The sequence below is a fragment of the Synchiropus splendidus genome, chromosome 8 (genome assembly GCF_027744825.2).
Source record: "Synchiropus splendidus isolate RoL2022-P1 chromosome 8, RoL_Sspl_1.0, whole genome shotgun sequence".
Classification (NCBI taxonomy): Eukaryota; Metazoa; Chordata; class Actinopteri; order Syngnathiformes; family Callionymidae; genus Synchiropus; species Synchiropus splendidus.
The window spans coordinates 23,919,207-23,941,972 of record NC_071341.1 but is presented as its reverse complement, the minus strand read 5'-3'; the positions used below and the strand labels follow the sequence as shown (position 1 = coordinate 23,941,972).

The following is a 22,766-nucleotide window of genomic DNA, read 5'->3' as shown; positions in this document are numbered from 1 at the left end:
ACCAGCCGACCTACTTCTGCGGTCGGCTGAGTGGTGACCGGAGCTTCACAGCAGCGGGTGCGATCTGTACTTCTCCCAACTTTGCTAAAGTCTGAAATCCGTCAGGAGAACATCGCCACTCTAAGCAGATTAAAGCAACATGAAAGCTGATGCATCTGCCGGGAAAAAAAGAGGCAGCATGTAAAAGGTTGTTTGAGAAAGTGATAGCGAGAACGATAGCAAATTCACAGCCCTAATTTCTGCTTCCAGGCTGCTGTATCCCCTGCTGGATAACAATCTCTGGTCCCCACAATAAAATGAGCACAAATGTGGAAGACGGATGCCACAATAACAAGCGGGAAAAGCGAGCGTGTTAAACGGATGATCTTCTAAATTAATGTGATCAAACGTGCTGGAACAACAGCCTGCAGTGCCGGAGCTGGTGGAAGTAAACTACAAACACAGATGGAGGTGAACACACCAGCCATGGCAACGGAATACCGACAATAGCTCGGCACTGCGAGGCGGCGTCCTGACATCCATATCTGGTGGCTGGCAGAGGAGCAGAAGGGAGAAAGGCAGGTGAATGGTGGTGACCCAGCCCTCAGTATCACATGTTTAGCTCGGCGATGGGGTTTAGATTTGACGATGGATTGGACTGAGAACCAGCATGACCATGTTTGGTCTTCCTCAAGAAAGTCCTCCTGACACGGTGTGAGCAAAATGGCTCACAGGCTTGAGCAGAAACCTCAGAATATCAACAAAGTTCAACTACACAGAAGGTCCTTTTCCATCCAAGCAGCGAAGAGAAATCGACCCCAATAGATAGATATGGATGGGTGGATGGGTAGATGGATGGATGGATGGATGGATGGGTAGATGGATGGATGGATGGGTGGATGGGTAGATGGATGGATGGATGGATGGATGGGTGGATGGGTAGATGGATGAATGGATGGATGGATGGATGGATGGATGGATGGATGGATGGGTAGATGGGTAGATCGACAGACAGATAGATAAGGTTGATACCTTATGAACAGTATTGCAGGGTTGATGAAACTTTCAAAGGCCACCAGGTGACACCCTTAGTTTAGAAATGAGGTTTCATTGAACTAGTTCCAATCCAAACGTTATACAGCAGACAGTGCCATCTAGTGGCCTCTGAAACTCAGGACACTGATTCATGGAACCTCATCTTCCCAACACTGATAAATGGATGGATAGATAAATAGGTAGATGGATGGACAGACAGATGGTTAGAGAAATAGATAGCTAGATTGGATTTGAACAACCATTTCAGTGAAACCCCATCTCAATTTCAAACCAACAGCGCCACCGACAGAACCCTAAAAATAAGGAGACTGTTTCATGAAGCCTCATCTGCCCATCACTAAAGGATAGATAAATAGGTAGCTAGATGGAGGGATGGACGGTCAGACAGACGGCCAGACAGCACTCACTATCAACTCTGTCACCAACTTCCAAGGTTCATCAACATTTAATAAAACAACATCAACAAGATCTCAACCAATGGTTCAAGACAAACGACGAACAGGAGCGAGTTGATGCTAAACAGAAGCGCTTGCGGCTAAACCTCTTGTTTTTTGGTGGCTGCCGATCAGGAACAGTGATTCTAATTCTGCCAGTCAGTAACTATCTCCGTGCTCATGAGCTCCTGCTGAGCGTGTGATGGCAGGATCCTTGATGGATCTTTGGAGCTCAAATGAAACTTACTTTTCCAATTTCTCCATCAGCTATGAACCGCCACACACATTCACGTCATTAAAACAGACAATCGGAGACACAAACATGTAGCAATCGATGCAACAGATCCACCTTCAACCCTGAACTCGTCTCTGCGTTCTTTCAAGATGCCGTCATGTGCTCACGAGGAGATAAGGGAAAGTCACGCGTCCATGTGCGGATTCCACTTGGTTCCACTGGTTTGTTGCCTAGAAACACAAAGTGACTCCTGCGCGTCAAAGCCGAGCAATGTAGCAAGGAAGCTATGAGGGCAGGTGGACGATAAAGACCCGCAACATTCTTCAGAATCCCTCTGTTCTGTTTCTGGCTCATATGTTCTGCTGCAGTGAATTTGACTGTCTTTACACAGACAACAGATGAACGTTTGAAGGCAGAGTCCTGCAGTGAAGTCCACTCCCTGCTCCCCCGCGAACAAAAGAGCAAGGATGGGTTTGATCTGAAAAGCTGCCCGGGATCTGAGCGCCTCTTGAACTAGCGGAAATGTTTGTGAGTTGGACCGTGTGTGTCTTTGACTCGGCGAACATGTTCCAGCCCCAGGCAAAGTTCCAGATCCAAGTATCAACATGGTGTCTGGAGGAACACCAGGCTCCTGTGATAGTGTCCTTCACTGACAGATGAAGATGGAGGCCGTCGTGAAACCGACCGGCTGTGGAGCGCTCCAACCCCTCCACCTTGCTGTACCTTCGATGGACACCTGAACCGGCCCTGTGTCAGGGTGAAGATCCAGCTCACGAGGAGGATCGGAATTTCCGGTTTTACCAACAGTAAGTGTCAATATACTCTCACTTACTTTTACCAACATCTGGTAATTGAAGAACTGCGAAGCGTCATTAAAAAGAAATTAACTGTAGAGACAGCCATATAAACAACAACACAGTAAGTGCTCTGCAATAAGAATAAAAAAAAGAAGGCAGATAATGACGTGCTGCTGCTGCCGGGTATTTTTGGTAACCTGCCGTACTTGCTGTAAGAGGCTCATCATCTCATTGTCTTCAGATCCAGCAGCAGACGTAATCCATCCTGAGGAGCCGCTCAGTCTTGGGCCCGTCTGCTGGCAGACTCTAAATCTGCTGGCGTTATTGCTGAACTGAAGGCAGGAAATGTTTGTTTCCCCTCACAAAAGCACAATAACTCCCAGTCAAGTCGGAGGATTAGGCCAATACACGGTGACAAACCAGGACGGACAACTCCGGCGTCTCATTTGCTAAACGGCACCTTCAGCATCCTCTGTTGGCCTCTTGCTTTGCTCCGAGCTTTGAACATTCAGCGGCATCACAGGCGCTCGGCAGCAAGGTCAGACCTCAAATGCATAAAATACTGCACATCACCGTGGAGCCTTATTTGGATTGAAAATTATTCTGCAGCGTTTGGCTTCTGGCCATTTTGCCATCTGAATGTCCTGCTGTCCGAGTTAGATGGAGCTGAAGTTCACGCCAGGAGACCAACAACACCTGAGCTCCGTCCAGGTGTCTAACAGCAGCCGCTTTCCAGGGGACCTCTGCGTCCACTGTTGGTGTCACACTGGTACATTGAGCCAAATGTTTCTCCTCCCATGTGACATCCCTAAAGGAGGGTCGTGGTCTGGGTGTGAGGGCGTGTGGCTCCTCCGCTCTCAGTTGAAGGTGACATCTACACGACATAGATGGAGCCAGTGTGATTGGAGCGCCACCACATGGCTTTACCTGAACCACAACCTCCGTCTTTCAGTCACATGACGTGCGACACACAGAGTCAGACAGGCCGTCGAAGATGTGACCCAACAAGAACCCAACAAAAACAAATGGAAAAAGCATGCAACGCCGCCGATAAAGATGCGGTTGACAAACAATGAATCAGAGGGGAACGTTTTGACATTTACTGAATTGGTGATAGAAACACTATTTTTTTAAATCACGAGAAGCAAACGTCAGACTGGAATGTGCGACTTGAGTTCTGTGAGCAACGGACTGCAATTATTATGATGTTTCTTTAGATTTTCCTGACTGATGAGCTGCTGAGGCTTCATGAAACGGTGTCCTTTTTTGAGAGCTCAGTAGGTGGAGTTGTTGGATTAAACAATGAGGTGAGACCTCACTGAAGTGGTTGTTCCAATATAAGGATTTCTGCCACCTAGTGGGCTCAGAAAATGGGGCCACTGTTTCATGAAGCCTCAACAGTCCATCACTAGTTTTCCTTGAAAAACACCTGAAATACTGTCACGTTCAAGTCCATCTCCATGATGCGCTATGTGTTACCAGTTTGCTATGATGTTTCCACACCTGGTTTCAAACATTTGATCATGATGAGTATTTAAAAAGAGATCATTTCTTGCTAACATGTAGTGGAAACCCTGGATTCAATTGTCATGCCTCAACATGCAACATGGAAGGCTGGCGTTGGCGTGTCTCAGGGATGCAGCGCTGCACTTGGAAACGGTCACTGTCTGGTGCATTAGGTCTGATTGAGTGGGACTGTACTGTGGTGGCTGCAGTTGTCTAGGTCCAGCAGCATCATGCGCCCAAAGAATGAGGTCAGCTGACGACCCGGATATCCTGAATGAGCAAACCTACATCAGTGGATTCTTCTCCTCCAATGGCCCCGGCTTATTCCAGGACGACAACGCCCCAATTCATTGGGCTCAAACTGGGAATGAGACATCGTCCGCCTCACATGGATGACCAGCAAACAAACGTGGTCCCAGAGGAGGCTTTGGCACAAGATATTGGTGAAAAATGATGACAAGGGATTGGAACTGATTCTACTACTGAAACTGAAACAAAGCCGCGGTGAATGTGGGGCAGTGTTTGTGAATCCACCAAACTAAGAAAAAGACTAAATGGATTCCATGTTTTCCTCTTCGGGGCTGTGGTAGCATCGTGGTCTAGAGTAGCGCCCTCTTTATGTCAATCTTCACACCTTCACCACTGGGCTTGACGCGTCCCTGCAGAATGCCAACAGTTATAATCATGCAGTTAACAGTGCTCTGGTCTAAACAGGCAGGCGGCTGTCAGGCAGCATCATCTCAACAAACAAGGGCCGGTCCCCACAGGCTGCAGGCGGCAGAGTTTGAAGTGTGTCATTGCGTTTTTGGCTGGCACAGGAGGGTTTGTTTGTTGGGCATGAATCATGTCCCTTTCCTGAACAATGCACAGATGCGTGGACGACGCTGCGCTCAGACCCGGCCGGGTCCCGACAGTTCCAGACGTCAGTCCCACAGCTGCGCAACACGATGAAGTGAAGACAGCTGTCGCGCTCCGACCGCCTTCTATTCGATATTCTATTTGTTTCCATGCTGCTGAAATGTATCAACTGATCCGTATATTTTCAGAATTCTACAGTCGGATGTTGTCGCCACGCTGTTCTCACCATCTGGACGCTCACACACAAATGACGCAGATCATTTTGTGGGACCTTTTCCATCACTCTCACTTCACCGAAGATAAGACGGCTAACGAGAGCGAGGATTACAGCGTGTTCTTCTGAAATAATATTGCCAGTCGTTCCCGAGCAGGAAGCGGCTGCCGCAGCTTAAGGAAAGGTCAACAGCTTCTCGTTGGGCTGCGCCGACAGATTTAATACTGCACGGAAGACAAAGAGCGTTTACACAATGATGTTGCTTCTCCACTAACAGCCACACATCGACTCTGTTATGTTTGCAGAAGACAATATCAAACGGAGCTGAAGGACCTCAGCAATTCGCTCATACATGACCTGAATCGTGGCACCACGATCTGCCACTGAACTACAGTGAACAAAAGTGGGGACCAGGACTGGAGATCCACTTTTATAAGAACTTTGTGAGGGGCCATCACACCAAAGGCTTGAGGAAAAGATGAAGAATGAAAATGATTTTTGAAAAACATTATTGAAAAAGGACAAGAAATATAGATACACCTTTGAAGCAAGCTGCAAAAGGTCCCATTAATAATTTAATTCAATATTAAATGGAGTTCACAACCAATGAAAAGCGTGGGACAGCAATTAATAAACTTCAAACACATAAATTATTAGCTTTGAAAATGATATATATGGAAAAATGTTTTTTTAACATTGTGCATTTTTATATATATATATAAATACATATTTAAACAAAATAAAACTATAGTTCTGACGCAACAAACACAACAAGCTGGCCATTGAATGTATTTCAAATCAAATCATACAGAACAAAAACCATTGCCTGCAATAGTGAAACAACAGAAACCTGAATTGTCACAGCACGAACAGCTCTGTTCAAAGCGGTTATTGATTTGCTGAAGCTTCTCTGATGCTAAGCACATGATGGAAGGAGATGTTTCTCCACGCTCCCTGGATGAATTTGCTACGTCTCCATTTGGCTCCACAGCGTGCACTTCTTCACAGCTCCTCTCACACCTCTCATCTCATGTCTAGCCTTCATGGATTGTTTCTGATTGCAGGTGCTTCTGGTGTCACTGTGTGCCAGCTCCTAACAGCTTCATCATCATCATCATCATCATCATCATGGGCTCCTGAGGCTGCCAACAAGAGCAGCAGCTCGTGCTGTTTTGGCCCAAACTAAACCAATAAAGATGATTGAATAATGCAGCCACATGGTGCCGTGGCAAGAAGCCACCGGTGTTTCCTGCATGAGAACCTTGGTTTCAATCTGCTCAGGAATAAATCAGGCTTTAAAACACTGTGATACAATTCTGTTGACAGACTCTCTGGGCTTGACTCCAATTACTCCAATTCTGTCTCCTCTACCTCAGAGAACACATATCGGGGACGTCTCCACTGCGTCCTTGCTTCCGGGACATGCCGGGAATAGCTCCGGGGGCCTCCCGAAAGTGTCCTGCTCACTTCCAATGGCTGGTGATGGGCAGATGAGGCTTCACGAAACAGGCTCCTTATGTTTAGAGTAGATGGCGCACAAATCAATGGGCAAAATTGGTGGAAATAAACCTAAATGTGAGTGAATAGAAAATGTAGAAAGAAGAAAAAAATATGAAAGTAGTTGTAGTATAAGTACTATTCTGATGACTGGAGACAAAGTTCACACTTTTACCGAGAACATTTTGTAGTTTCACCAGGACCTCAGGAGGCCTTGATAAATGGAGGCTGAATGAGCACCACATCTTCTCATCTTTATTCCACAGCAGTATTTCCTTGACTGGGAAACTTCCTCATGAAGCCATTTCCAAGTCGCAGACTTCATTCTGGACGCTCCTCAGCAGAATCTTAAGCCGTTTCTTGCCCACACCACACCAGCCGCACCTGCTTGTCAACACAGTCACCAGCCCCAGACTCACAGGTTGCCTGGGCACATTAGCATTAGCATCGGCGCGGCCGCTTTATAACACCTGTGGAGGAGAGGAGATCGCCTCACGCAGGCTGATGGCGCCGTCCTCCTGGTGGGCTGGCCGCGAGCCAGGGCGGAGAGGGACTCAGACAAGGTTAATAAAGGCATATGGGCCACTGTCTGATTCTATTACAGACTGCTGAGCTAAGACTCCTCTCACACCTGACTGTCACCCTCAGTAATGAGCACAGCTCAGTGTGTGACGTGGATGTGAAACTCTCCGCAGTCCTCAGTCATCGCTAAGTTGGACAGGTCTGTGCCATATTTGGTGACTGAATAATTCCAATACAGAACAACAGAATTTATTTTTAAAAATCGCTCACTTTGACCCAAGTGACTCTTACTTCAGGCACTTTTAGAGACAATAGAATAAAGGTTTGGATGGGTGAGAGTACAGTCTCTCCAGCGTGTCCGGGACCTGCCTCGACCGATAATACCAAGACAAGACATCTAACGGAGGGAATTGAAAAACGCTTTTCACAACGGCCTCAGAGCAGCGGCGCTCCCCCAACAAGATAGCAGGTGAGCTATGAAAACAAAGTATATCCTGCGCACTCAAGCTTCAGTACAAGTCTTGTATGGCTGTGATCTGCAGGAAGGCTTTGCAGGTACTGAAACTTCAAGCAAGCATGTGACCTCCCACGGATTTCATTCTAAGTTTTAGCTGCACTAGTTCCCAGGCAAGAGGCAGGCAACTGAAGAGTCTGAAGACTGGGAGTACGTGTGCTCAGACTGATGCTGACAGTGAGACGGGTGGCGCTGTGACCTCATTTTTCACCGAGGAATGACGCTGCCGTCCACCTGCCAGTCAGAAGTGATGTCATGCTGGCAGATATTCCAACAGCTGAATGATAAACTAGTACGACAATATGCTTAATACTTGTAGAGAAGAAAAGACAAGAATCGCTGTGTTCAATTCTGTATGTTCGAATTCACCTCCATGTAAACATGAAGGAAAAAAATGGAAAAACACAATGGAAATGGAAAAAAACTCACGACGGTAGCAAACAATAAGCCACGATGCTGGTCTGAAACTGGACACACACAGTCGTGGGGCTGCCAGATGACTGCATATTCAGGTATAATCCCCTCATTGTTGTGGCTGAATAGGAAGGCTGAGACAAAGATGGAGACGACAGTCCGGACGGAAAACTATCCTGGTGCGGAACAAAAGCAGAGAGAGGTATTTCCACAGACGCCAGTGCGGCATGAGTGGAAGCGCGCTGCATCTACATGTGACACGGAGGGTCATCACATCCAACGACTGTGCTGTGAGAGACAGCTGGACAGGAAGCTGTAGATACAGCTTATAGACAAGACAGAAAAATGGGCGTCCAGGTGGAGTCAGGTAGAGGCGTCCGCGTCAAAGCTAGTGTTACAAACACACCAGCTGTGGCGGTTCTCTTTTCCACCTGAAGGTCAGTCAACTTAATATGGAGGCCCAGTCTGAATTAGCCAGAAGACGGCAGGACGCAGGCATCGCAGCAACACACATCTCCTCGGTTGTTGCCAGGTTATGGTGAGCTGTGACAAGTTGCATCATTAGTTCTGAGACAACTCTGCCGTGTCGCACTCGCCGGCCTGATGGCTTTGTACAGACGTTTCCGTGACTGCTTCCGAACCACATCACCAACCCGCCGGGCAGATCAGGGGAGGCAAAGCTGACCCCTGACCTGAGACGGCACTCGTCAGGAGGGGTGAGGACAGCCACTCTGACTCTGGTGTTTATTTTCACCCTCATGCTTTGAGTGGCGTTTTGAGAAATCCAACGGCTCTGAGAAGACATCCGTCTCCTCTTCTGTTGGAAACAAGTTAGATCCTGTTATCGAGGCTCTGCTCCCCTTAGATCCGACGAGGTTGTTCCCTGTCCAGAAAAGGACCAAGGAGGATTCCTGGTCCAAACACAGAGTTTTGTGTGGTGATGTGACAAAGGTCCATCCCAGGTGGCGTCCCAGGAATACACGCACACCAGAACACCAAACAATTTCACTGTTAAAAGTGATGATGTTTACTGCTGGCTCACGGAGGGACGAATGAAAACACCATTCCACACCACATACATCAACTGTCTTCACATTCATAGCCTTTTTAAGCTTCACAGTTGTCGAGTGATGGTTTCATTATCCAACACATGGAATATTCCACTGAAGGACTGTTGTACTGCTTTCACCGGTGAGCTGCATAGAAAGTCAAAAACACTAATGTGACCGGAAAACCATGCTCAGAAAAAAGTTTCAGATTCAGGTGGCCAAGGAACGCTGCATCTGACACACACAAAACAGCAGCCGGTTCGGTCGCGGTTGGTTCTGTCGTAAAACGACACCTGAGAAAGGCTGGACACCTGGCTCAGGAAAATGAAGGATTATTTCTGGGGCAATATGCTTAGCGTTCCGAATGTCACGCTCAGACCGGCGAGCGTCTGCGAGTGACCGCTGCAGTTTCATCTTCATAAGCATGGAAAACTCTCTATGCTCCGTCAAGTGCTGGTGTTTTAAACATGGTATTAATTCGTGCCATTGACACCTTTTAACATGCATGTGCTGCAGGATGCAAATTCACATGACAGACTGAAAAAACCCTCCACAGCAGACACGCTGTTTCCAAGCGAGCGGCGAGTCGCAGGGAGGGAAGGCGGAGCGGACGCATCACAAACCGCAGGCGGTGCTTCATCAGAGCGCCGGCTGTCACGTGACCTGATTTTGTGATCGGCAATGACAGGCAGTGATCAGCATTCACTGGTCACGCCGAGATCAGCCTTTCATAATCGGTGGCTGATCGATCGGAGCATCCCTAGTAAAAATCCATATATTAGCCGCCGTTGTTGTATAAGCCACAGGGTTCAGACCGCGAGAAAAAGTAGCGGCTTATAGTCCAGAAAATATGGTAGATTTTAAGAGGCACTGACTAGAGACGGACCAGTTCTCAATGCTAATACAAAGAAAACAGGTTTCTAGTCGCAAGGGCATGGTCAAGAGGAGAGTGCAGGCAGGGCGGAGAAGAGTCTGGTCTGATATGGTGTGGACAGTGAAGGGGAGGAGGATGAGGATAGGTCTGACGCTTACAGCACAGGAGGCTGACTTGACCCCGAACAGAGAGGAGAAGAAGACGGCTAACAAGACCTGCATTTCCATAAACCTGAGGGGTTTTACCTTCAAATAATCCTCTCTGAAATTGAATTCTCCCCTCTGGCACCACATCACAACTGCTGCTTGTGTAATGGAGATCAATGGTACAGGAAAATGTCAAGTGCTATCAGCGCTCCCTGCTGACTGATCAAGCCTCCGCCACTCCGCGGCCGTAAAGACGAGCCAACAGAACGGGAGACCCATGGGATCACCGCTGCGATGACACCTGTGTTCGGCATTAACAGTCGCGTTTATGTCAACGTCTTTTTAAAGGACAATAACAAGATCCCCGCAGTGACACGCAGCAACACGTGGAGCGGCTCCGTGAAGTTAATAGAGCAGATGAATGCAGTTGGTGCGAACAGGATGACAATGATCTGAAGATAAAGACTGAGGCTGCTCAGCACAACTGGAGGCGTGACTTTACCTGCCTGAGGCCGTCCCTGCTGTTCTGCATGATCCTGAGGGCGTAGTTGGAGCGCTGGCCTTTGCTGTTGAATTCAATGTGGCCGGTTAGACCTTCCAGTTCTACCTGTCCAACACAGAGACAGCAACATTTCAAAGACCACGCCAGAAACAAACCAACAAAAACGAAACCTTCGATCACAGTCAAGATCACTGAAGCTCACTACAGTCTTTGAAAGCCAATGTAGGAATCACGACAGGTGTTTTTGTTATAGCTAACTGTCAGGCAGAATCAAATCCAGCCCCCCAAGTCTTGTCAGGAGCCTTACATGTGTTTAGCTTTCACAAACATCTAAGACAATATGGATGTCAAACTCACAAAGATGACCTCTGATGCATATGGACAGCACCACCTAAAGTTTAAAGTGCTCCGACGTCATCCTTCGACAGGCTGGTTCCAAACCTCCACAGTTCATCTGGAAACTTCCAGAATGAATTTTTACATATCATGTGTTTTATTCTTGAAGGAAAGAGCAACGCTGCCTGTCGATGAATTCATCATCCGGCCTGTAACTTTATGTTTGAAATTCAGACCCCCTTCGACATTGAGCTTGACAGCCCTGCCATTTTTCATATTCAGTGGACAAACCCTTCAAGCTAATTCATTCTGACCTCCGTCTTGACCCAAACAACGAGCGAGACAGAGCAGTTGTCAACACTCATCAGGAAGATTGTAACTCAATTTCTGACCTGAAAGGTCTTCATTATGGACCATATTTTACCGAGTATGAGAGTAATAATCGGAAGCAGGGGTCACCATATTGGTGAAAAACCCTAGGGACTAAAAGCCAAGTCAATAAATAAATGATATTCTTATATTTAATAGGCATCTAATAGTATTTGATTTTGTCAATCCTTCCTTGTTACACCGTTGGAGTTGGGGTCCAGGCAGGTCGCCACCTCACCTCACACACGTGCAAAGCTTAAGAGTTGATCTAGTGAGACGAACGTGGGCGATCTCAGAGCCTCGCCCCATTTCAGGATGCAGGCAAGTGAAACCAGCCAGAACTGACCCGGGAAGCAGGCGGCATCGGGGCATTCAGGACAGTCGTATGCTAATAATCCCTGCCTTCAGTGGCTTAGTGTGTCCTGCCAAGCTGTACGACACATTGGATTTGTTAAACGTCTTTCTGACAGCATATCACAAGAAAAGCCAGAAACAATATCACATTAGCGTCTGTGCGCTGACCAGGCACAGAGCCTTCCTCCAGGCAGCGGCTTGCTCTGAAGGCCGACATCTTTGCAGAGCAAACGGGACATCTTGACGTTTCCAGCTGCCCCGGAGAGAAGTGTGAAAGCTCCGCTTGATGAATCTCAGGCGACTGAATAAAGATTTGAACCTTTGACTTCCAAACCACCACAAACCAGACTTGGCATGAGAAGGAAGGCGACGGCAGGCGGAAACCTGCCGGGGTTCCCGAAGCAAAGGTCGCGACCCCTCGGGCCAACAGTGACCAATATTTGTCATCTGCACACTGTTGTTTTCCAGTTATTCGTTGAACCATTCTGTAGCTGAGTGAAGTATTTCTTGATTCTTTGATAACGTATTCACAAGAACAATCATTTGAACACAGCAATTGTATGAGGAAGTCAGGAGTGGCAGAGAAAGATGTTGGAGTGGTGCAGGACATGTGTGCCAGGTGTGAGACGGTGGTGAGGTGTGGTGCAGGTGGAGTTCAAGGTGGAGGTGGGACTGCACCAAGGCTCAGCTCTGAGCCCCTTTTTGTTTGCCATGGTGATGGACAGGTTGACAGATGAGGTTAGACAAGAAGCCCCTTGGACCATGATGTTTGCAGATGACATTGTGATCTGTGGTGAGAGCAGGGAGCAAGTGGAAGATCAGCTAGAGAGGTGGAGGTTTGCCTTAGAAAGGAGAGGAGAGGAAGGTTACTCGCAGCGAGACGGAATCCATGTGAGTGAATGAGAGGGAGCCAAGTGGCCAGCTGAAGTTACAGGAAGCAGAGATAAAGAATGTAGGGGGTTTGAAGTAATGAGGCTCAACTGTCCAGGGGTTTGAGAGTGTGAGAAAGAGGTGAAGAAGAGGGTGCAGGCAGGATGGAATCATTGGAGAAAAGTGTCAGTTGTGATGTGTGACAGAAGGATGAAGGAGAAAGTGTCCAAAAGGGTGGTGAGGCCTGCAATGTTGTATGGTTTGGAAACAGTGGCACTGAGGAGAAGACAGGAGGCAGAGCTGGAGGTAGCAGAGATGAAGATGCTGAGCTTCTCTCTGGGAGTGAGAGCAGGATGATGATAGGATCAGAGGGACAGCACATGTGCTCAGGTGTTTAGGAGACCAAGTCAGAGAGGCTGGATGGAGATGGTTTGGACATGTACAGAGGAGAGAGAGAGAGAGCCAGTACATTGGTAGATGAAGATGTTGAGATGTTGGAACTGTCAGGCAGAAGGTGGAGAGGAAGGCCACAGAGGAGATTGATGGAGGTGGTGAAGGAGGACATGAGGTTTGTAGGTTGGAGAGAAGAGGAAGCAGAGGACAGGGTGAGATGGAGGAAGATGATCCGCTGTGGCCACCACTGAAGGGAGAAGCCGAAGGAGGAAGAAGAAGAAAAGAGGCATCATTTAAATACAGCAGATCTCACCATCCTCAGGTAGTTCATGAGGCTCGTGCCGTGCTCCCAAATCTTTGAGGACTTGCAGGAAAGTTGAGTGGCGCCAACATTTTGGCTACGGTTCAACTCCTGGACGGCCGCCACCACGGCATACACTGCGTCAAACAGCAGCGCCGACGAGAGCTGTAGAGAGGAAGAGAAGACGGTGAGCCAAACATCCCACGCCTGACGGCAAGCGCGGGGTTGAGCCATCACTGTGGTGGCACGGAGAGGTCTCCATTAGATCATTAGGAAGAGACGGCACAGGAGCCAAGCTCTTCTCTAAACTAAACTAAAGTTTCTTAGAAAGAGAAGGTCCTCACTGCAGCTGGCTCCACCCTCATCATTCCAATTACCTCCAGCTTTTCCAGGGAAGGTCAGACACCAGAGGCAGCGGACGACCCGCGACTGCTTATGCCTCCTCAAGAAGCATCATCAAAAGGACTTTGTTCTGTCAGAGTGTTTGATCAAGTGGAAGGTGTCGTAAACAGAGACATTCGGTTTGAAGGCAACAACACTGTTACATGTTGATGGATGTACGTGCTCAGTGGACACGTGTGGATGATGAGGAACAGTTTGGCTCTGAAGAGAAAGCTGAACAAATGCAACCCTTTTAAAGCAAACTTTAAAAAATCACCACCACAGGAAACTCGGCCAGAGCACAATGGTGCTTCATTGAAAGTCCACTAGAAAATCCCTTTTCATTTGTGGCAAGCTATTTGCAAAAACAAATTGCAGGAAATGTATTTATTTAAAAATGTCTCCAGAAAGTACTGGGCAATTTGGCAAAAATACATCGTGATTTATTTGTTTATTTTAACAGTTTCCATTTCATCATAATCTAATTTGCATGATTTTATTCTAGTTTGGAGAATTTCCTGACAAATCTTGAACATTCTTTGCCTCAGCTTCATAACAATGACGGTTCTTTCTCTCTTTACACTGTCAGCGGATTGATTTGGTTCTGCAATTGGTTTAGTCTACGAGTCTCCATAAAGTTTTGAGGTGAGATGTCATGTTAGCTCTGTTAGCTCTGTGGCACAGACAGTCCCAGGCGTCCCGGGTCCAGGATCACTCCATCATTCTGTCGTGAAGGTGTGTGGTTTGAGGCGCATCAGGTTTGAAACCAACTTGCTGTTGTCAAATGACTGTGAGTGTGAGGGAAGAGATAAGGACGAATCAAAGCCTCAGCATAGATCTGTAGTGTACAGAACAAATGTGAGTGAATCCATGTGGTCTCCTCACGTTGGTAGGTTGCCAACACGTTCTCATTGTTCATGATGTGATGTCATCGTATCGTCCACCAGGGTCATTTCCCGCGGCTCACCTGACACTCTCACAGCACACCACATGAAAAACACTGGCCTTTCTAGAAAGTCGGCTCAGTAAAGCTAAGGTGTTGGTCAGTGGCAGCTCAGCACACACCAGCACCACTCGCCTTATTCCCCGTCTCCAAACCAGACCAGCCTCATCTCCGACCTCAGATTCCCTCCACATATCTGCTTTATCACAGCGGCCGGCCTCACTGTCTGAAATATAGTGTTCATGATAGCTCTGCTCACCAGAGTCAACACTGATATATCATCTCAACTTCCCCAAAGAATACTTCAGCCCACCTTCAACACTTTGCTGACAGAGAGAACAGAAAGATATATTTCTCAACACTGGCAAAGGATCATATCAAACTCTATTGCTGCTTTATGAAACTCTTCACTGAACTTTAAACTAAGTGAGTTTAAATATGAGCAAACCGAAGACCTCAGAAACTCTGGTTCCCATTAACAAGGAGGCATCAGTAAAATCAGTTCATCAGTTCAATCATGAGTTATCTGTCTATCCATCCATCCATCCATCCATCCATCCATCCATCCATCCATCCGTCTATCTATCCACCTATCATCCATCATCTATCCATCCATCTATCTATCTATCATCCATCCATCCATCCATCTCTCTATCTATCCTTCCATCCATCCATCCATCCATCCATCTATCATCCATCATCTATCCATCCATCCATCCATCCATCCATCCATCCATCCATCTATCTATCTGTCTATCTATCCTTCCATCCATCCATCCATCTATCTAACTATCTATCCATCCATCCATCCATCCATCGCTCCACATTAACAGTAACATGCAGACGGTCAGGGCGACAGCGATACAGAATAAACGGTTGGTAATTCAAGTGTCCATAAAGTAATGTTTGTGGTCACAGTTCAAACCAAAGCCATCCAGAAGCCGCACTACAGCAGCTGTAAGTGGAGGGACTCTCGCTCGGGCCTCTCACTTGACTCGGCTATTTGCAGAGTGAAATGAACGTATGGATCCGAGTGGTAAAACTAATAACGCTGTTGCATCGATGTGTTTTTTTTTTTCACGGAAAAACCTCCTTTGGCTCATTTTTTTTTCTGACGGTTGTCGATAATGTTTGAAATGAAATGCATCTGGGAAGTGCTTCTTCACTGGTTCTGTCTGTCAGTCAAATATGGCTGACTCATCAAGCAAACTCAACTCAGACACAACATGAGTTGTGCGATGCCAAACAAAGGTTGTTTCAGGCAACACATTGAGAGACAACAAAAAAGTCTGTAAAACTTCTGAAAATCAGTCGTCCATTTCTGTTGTTCGAGAGAGTGGGATGAAGATTTTAAGGTCATTTGATTAATTGTGTTTCTTGCCTTTCTGCAGGATTAATAGCAACAAATATAATTAGGTTGTCAACGCAAGAAAACACTCTGAAAAACCTCAGTAAAGACGTGTTGTCCATTGTGTGTTGCTTGTGTGTTGTCCATTGTGTAAAGTGTAAAGTGATGTTTGACACTAGGAAGAAAGAGTCCGTGCTTACCTCAAGTCACGTGACAAACCATAAAGTCAGACGATTCAAACAACTTCTGTGGCAAAAGGAGCTGCATTTCGTACAGCAACATCACATTCCTGCGTCGATGTGAACCTACAAGGCCTGGCAACAGGTGCAAGTGGAATCAATGGAGGAACTTTTAGAAAGTCCCAAACAAGCTGACGATGTTGTAAAATGACACGTTTCTATTTCACAATTTATGTCTGATTGTTGTGGTTCACCTTTTGTCATTTGTTTGATGAACTTTAGCTTAAGAAGCTAGCAACGGGGACCTCATGGGCGTGGGCTGCAGGAAAACATGGCGCTGGGTAACTTTTCCGACCACAGGTTGGTGCAACTGTCTGCAGCAGCTTCAGCCCCGCAGCCTTCTCTCGTGCTTGTCTAACTCCGAGCTCTTCCACCAGCACTGAGGGGCCATTCTTTACCTTACTTTGAAGCCAACACACTCCATTTCAATCCTGAATTATCTTCAGATGAGAAACAGATTGTTAAAGTCAGTCGATAGAGGTGTAACTTGATGTTGGATGGACCTTGAATGGAACTTTGGCAGTTTAACCTGCAGCTTTTCGGATGACTTTGTCTGAAGACACCGGAGCAATAACTGATGCACTAGTTACATAACCCACAGGCATCAGTTTAATTTCGTACCCACTTCCTCCTCATCATCCTGTTTGAACGACTTTCTTGTTACACCGACTGTATCCTCTTCATGTCCACCTTCACCACATCCGTATCGCCGCCTTTCATCTCCGTGTATATGTATGAAGTTACTTCCTTCTCGCCGAGGGCTGAGCGACCCGTGATCGGATTCGACCATTTAAACACCACTTTTGTGCACAACACCACTTTATTCAAAGCTGATTTCAGACTGCGTTGATGATTAAACAACCTTTATAGGCGGAATTAAAGAAGCATTTCCATTCTTCAGCAGTCTTCGTCTAATAGTATCTTCTTGACCACTAATAGAATTTGTGTCCGAAAAAACTGCTCCAACTAGACTAAACCAAATACTTTTCAGATGATGATGTGTCACAAGACATATTAATAAAGTAATTCCTTGATTATTTACGATAAGACTTGGTAATTATGGTGTTGTTTAAAGTGTTTAAAGAGAACCTTTGGTGACTGTTCCAGGGTGAGATCTCGTCCATCTAAACAAAACACTGATGGATACTTTCATGCTGTGAAGACACACAAGAATAAGCAGTTTATTTCGAGTAAAAAATGTTCCATGATCTAAAGCGTGACTGAAAAATTGTTCGATTTTTGTGGCTCATCGTGTAGTATTTTCTTACCTCTCAGTAATGTCCAGTAAAAACAACATCCACTACTGTGTTTGAATGTTTGATACTTCAGAGCAGGGAACTCTGGAACTTTGGACTGAACGGTTTTGACGTTTGAATCACCTTATCTCTTCAAAAGTTGAAGATGATTCCAGAACTCGTGGACAGGGCCCAAGAAGCAACAGAAATCTGGACATATCAAACCTGACACCTTGGTTTTGGGGTTTGTTTGGAATCACTAAGATCTGAGACCAGACCACCGAGTTCTTTACGTGTACAAACAGTGGAGTGAGTCTCCTCTGTTGGAGAAACTTTGCCTGCAGACATAATTACTGCTAAAAGAAACAGCGTGTTATCAATCTGTATGTCATGAGGAGTTAATGACGCTCTCTTCTACACAGCAGCATCAGCGGCCTCATCTCTAAATAACTGCTCATTAGACTGCGAGCCTGTCAGACGAGAGCACTGAAGTGTCTGTGAGCCGCTTCATGTTCCAGTGAATATGGGCTGGTGCGGCTCACACGCCAAGGCTCTTTTGATTCACTCACTCGTGCCACGTATCAATGGAACTGTGTGGATCATTAGACGTTCATCAGAGCTCAGATGAGGAGATATAAGAGTAGAACAACACGTTTACAGAGACAGACTGCGCGTCGCTGTGGAGCATTTCAGAAGAGCAAATAATAAGGGTGTCACTGTCATGGAGTCATTGGTGGCCGCTTGCTTTGATGTGACGCGTAAACCCAGCGAAAGCCATTTCCGTTGCATATTTGTTGAGTCAGCAACCACGAGTGAGGGGCAGATGAGGCTTCATGAAACATCCATGAAACAATGTCCTTATTTTTAGAGCTCAGTAGGAGGCGCTGTTAGTTTAAATATGAAGTGAGGGCTCATTGAAATGGTTGTTCAGTTCCACAGATTTTAGAGCAGAGAGCGCCACCTAATTGCAGGGGTTCGAAACCTTTTTGATCTCTGGGCCCAAATTTACCAGAACAAATAGGAATGCAACTGATTCATTACTGTGATTTCTCATTTCAGAATTACTGATTTCATTTGTGTTCAATAACCCGAACATGTCAACAAACCAAAACCTTGTGAAGTGACATGAAACCATGTGATCAGCGCAAAGATATTTGTCATGGAAAAGTCCAACCAGCAGCAGAAGCAGGTGCAAGTCATGTTCTGGAAAACCTGTACGTCATGAATAAAGTTCTGAATAAAATAAAGATAATAAAACAAAGTCTAAATGTGATTTTTTTCCTCTTTCATCGATAAACTCTAAAGAAGATAAGTAAAGTCTAAAAGTATCGCCATAAAAGGCTGTAATTCATTTTAAAAACTGCTGCTACAGGTGAACAGTTTTTATTGTTGGGGCGCCGTCACTTTCTTGATCATTTTCAAGAACTTCATAGTTGGTAACTATCACAGATTTACAGCTGCTGATTCAGTGACACACTACTGCCACCATATGTGGCACGTGTATTAAAACTGAGCGTGTCGCGGCCCAGAGTTGTAAAACAAAAAAAATCTAGCGGCCCTCTAGGGGGCGCTCACGTCCCAACCATGTGCCCCGGCCCTGTGCTTAAGCTCATGTGTATATACCAGTGAGTTTACTCTGAAAGCTGCTGTTCGACAGTTGTAGTCTTGTCGCACCAGATCCAACCAGGACTCACGTTGTTTCCGCATGTGTTCTGGGCGTGGGGTGCTCGTGTGTTCTCACCGGGGTGCCAGTGAACGGCGCGTGGTCACAGTTCTCCTGCCAGGAGCGATTGAGGCTGAGCACGAAATCCTGGAAGAAGGGATGGGTCTTGTTGAAGACGGAAAAACCAAGGATGTTGACTCTTTGGTCCACCACGTCGTCCAGCTGGAGCAGAGGAAACTCCTGAGGAGAGGTTAAAAAAAACATCCTGAATATCGCTGTCTTGTTCTGTCATGGTTTAGATGAGATGACACCTACTGTGGGACTGTTGTGAAAGGAAACAAGGCATTATTAGTCAAGCATGACTTATCCTCACTTTGTTTTCATTATTCCACATAGCTGCCCGGCAAACGCTGCAGCAACATGCTCATGAAATGGAGTTTGGAAAGATTCTATGACCACGAGATGCGTATAATGAATTTCCAATTGGAAATGCTGCAGGTTGGAGCTAAAAAATGAAGCCATTTCACCGAGTTGCTTCAGGAATGAAGCCGTCGTCCACCTGCAGGGGGAAAAGCAGGTGCGGGTGGGAGGTGGGTTTCCCTGAGGTTAACAGAGGTGTGGGAAGCCAGACCTGCCTCAGGTGGGAGGCTCTGCAACGTCGCCCCTGTGACAGGCCAGAGCCAGTCTACCTTAAAGCTCAGCCTGTCACCACCGTCACAGGCTCGCAGATAAGAGCGGCAGGACGAGACAGTAATGTGAGGACGGGACCAAGGAGGAAGAAAGTTGGGGCGAGAGGAAAGTGACGGTGAAAGACACTCAAGTGTGATCAAAAGATGTTAGCGACATGAAAAGTCTCCCTCGGCTCGGAGCAATTTCCCTTTGTTTTTGAGCTGCATTCATCTTTCCAGACCACCTCAGCTCTCACCTTCATCATGTCTCCTGACCCGCCTGGTCTTTAGAAAACCAGCTGTGTTGCTGCACTCGCCCTGGAAACTTGGTGCCGTCCTGCCTGGTCTCCCACTGACCTTGTCTTTCCCTGATCCACCTGTTTGTATCCCAGAATCCCAGACTCTCGTGACGGGCAGCTGAGGCTTCACGAGTCAGTCTCCTTATTTTTAGAGCTCAGTCGGTAGCGCTGTTGGTTTAACACTGAGGTGAGGTTTCATTGAAATGTTGAATGCCTCTCATCATCGTCTCACACATTGCAGCTGGCTGGGTAGTGAAGCCTCCGTCAGCGTTCTCTCTGGGATAAACACATTGTTTCGCATCACATTCTACACGCAGATGACAAATCCTGACATGGCCCACCAGTTTTTACACGGCTTCATCTCAGTTGATACCAGTGCTTTCACCCATCATTAGAGCAGCTGCAGCCTGACACCCTTGTGAGTGACTGGCAACATGCTGCGGACCAACGTCTCGCTGATGCTCTGACAACTGCGGTGGCGGATGTCTGTGAGAGACGGTGAAGAAAAACCCGGCAACTCAGGTCGACTCAAACTGGAAATTTGTATTTCAATTGAGAGTCAAATTCAAGGCCCGGGGACCGAACCTGGCCACAAAGAGGTTGAACGAGAGCTCGGAGAAACTGTGCAGTCGGATCCAAATTCAATTCAATAGGAATCAAAAACAACACCGTCTGTGCTGAGTTTGGGTGAGGGAGGATAGTTCATGTACTCGGAGACAAGGGAGGGATGCTGCCTGCTCAAGTCACTGTTTCTGCTAAATTTCCTGTCAAAGGAGTGACAATAAAGAAATAGAGAGTCAGCAATATGGCTGGCGTCTAAAACCGTGGCACAAACATACATAAATAAATGAATAAAATTGTAGTTAAAACAACACACACCAAACAAAAACAGCAGCTAGGTGAGAGACCGGAACTATTCAATTAACCCCACATTTAAACATGAAGAAACAAAACAATAAAACAATAAAAATTTCAATCTTTATTATCTCTTCTCCAGAGTGGAGAGTAGAAACCAACTCCTGATGAAGAGGAGCAGAGAAGAAGAGGGAACCTCACTGAGACCAGTGTACACTGCAGTGGTGGGAGGGAAAATGTGGAACTCTCTGACAAAGGACATGAAAAACCTGCACAACAATAGGGAACGCAGCAATAATAATAATGGGACGTGTATTTCTGTCGGACTCAAAAAGCTAATCATCAAAGCGGGACTATTTTCTAACCCATCACTGAAGCTTTCCAGGCGAGATGACTAAGACTTTTAAAGGGGATTTCAGCTGGTGACGCTCAGGAAAACATACAAAACAGTCTTTTCTGTATTTGCATGGAGGACAGTGGAGGGAATCAGGTGATGGCCGTTCAGTTTTCAAGTATTGAATACAGCAGAAAATGAATTCACCAATGTTTCGGACTGAATGGGAGTCTGATTCACTGCCTGGACACCAGTGGGTGACACGAGGGATGCAGCGGGAGACAAAGCTGGAGTCGGCGAGTAGGAGGCCTGTTCATCTGCTGTGAGCTTGAAACCTTTTTCTCTTCAGCCGTGCTGTTCGGCGGTGGAGGTTTCACTGGACTAGTTTATTTCAAACTTTGCTTGAGAGCTGTGACGCGCTCATCTGGAGCCTTAAAAAACATCGTCATAGAACTCCTTTGGTAAACTCCACAAGCTCTCGACTCAACTTTCAACTGAAGGAATGTGGAAGAAAGCAAGACGAATCCTGGGTGATGGATTCCATCTCGTTTTCATAAAGTTTCTAAATTCCACAAGGTGCAGCAGAGTCCCCGCCGCAACACAGAATGATTTCAGGAAATCCTTCAAAGTTTCCTCAATGCTGCTGCTTCCACAATTGGCTGATGAATTTCATACCACAATGTGTTCTAGCTGTTGCAGGACGGCCTGTCCTCAGAGAGCGTCGACCTCACCCCGCCGGATCGGATCGGCCTCGCTCTCCTGGCTTCTGCAGCGGAATAACTGTGTTGTACCTCACCGCTGAGTTGAACCTTAACAGGGAAAAGCTCATCAAGTCGGACGCTTCCTGGGTCGACAGGTTCGCAGCGTTGAGCTGCTGCTGCTGTTCTGCACGACAGTAATGCGTCAACAATTTCTGCTGAAAGTGAAACACACACTTTCACAGCGCTTCCACAGGCGCCACAAATAAGCCAAGAGTGAGACCCAAGCACTTTTATTGTGCTTATAAAACATGCCTAAAGACCATTGTGCTGCTGTCAGCGATGAGCCCTTTATCATGCAAAGCTGATGTGTACTGACTGTATACAATGTATATGTTCTCAAGGCCACAGCATCACCACAGCAGCAACCGGCCTTGAAGCTCGTCCAAACACAATCTGCACAATAGGAGGATTGGAGCGAGGGATGGGTGACGAGCGAGGAAGCGCTGCTGCCGAGGCCTTTCTGTCCCCAACAATGCATGCGTCCTTCTTCACCAGGACTGCAGACGGCACCGTGCGACTGTGCCAGCGATGCAGTTCCTGATGATGGTTGGATATTGGCAGTGGTCAACACTGGTTCCAGATAACCATTTATTAAAGTATTCAAAACAGTCAGTCCAACCTGTGTCAGTCACTTTTAATAACAGCCCAGATAAAGGCAGTGTACTCTAACATCATGTAAATATTGCCTTTGATGCGGGAGACTGGCTCACTGTGGACACCTCAGTCAGACTTAAGGCCCATCGATCCACTTCAAACCATGGTACCATCATTGATCACACGCTTCCGTGCGTTCTTTACGTTGGTGTGGCTGTTCACCAAT

The 22,766-nt window shown here is 46.7% G+C and overlaps 1 protein-coding gene across 5 annotated transcripts in view; it reads right to left on the bottom strand.

Annotated features, from left to right (window-relative positions):
* The window catches only part of grik4 (glutamate receptor, ionotropic, kainate 4), a 281,752-nt gene that overhangs the window by 48,906 nt on the left and 210,080 nt on the right, over nt 1–22,766 (bottom strand). For all 5 annotated transcript variants that reach the window (XM_053872391.1, XM_053872394.1, XM_053872395.1 and 2 more), the window contains 3 exons: nt 19,108–19,269; nt 13,233–13,385; nt 10,598–10,702 (listed from right to left, as the gene is read on the bottom strand). In XM_053872391.1, coding sequence (XP_053728366.1) covers nt 10,598–10,702; nt 13,233–13,385; nt 19,108–19,269 — 420 coding nt within the window. The remainder of the gene's footprint in view (nt 1–10,597; nt 10,703–13,232; nt 13,386–19,107; nt 19,270–22,766) is intronic.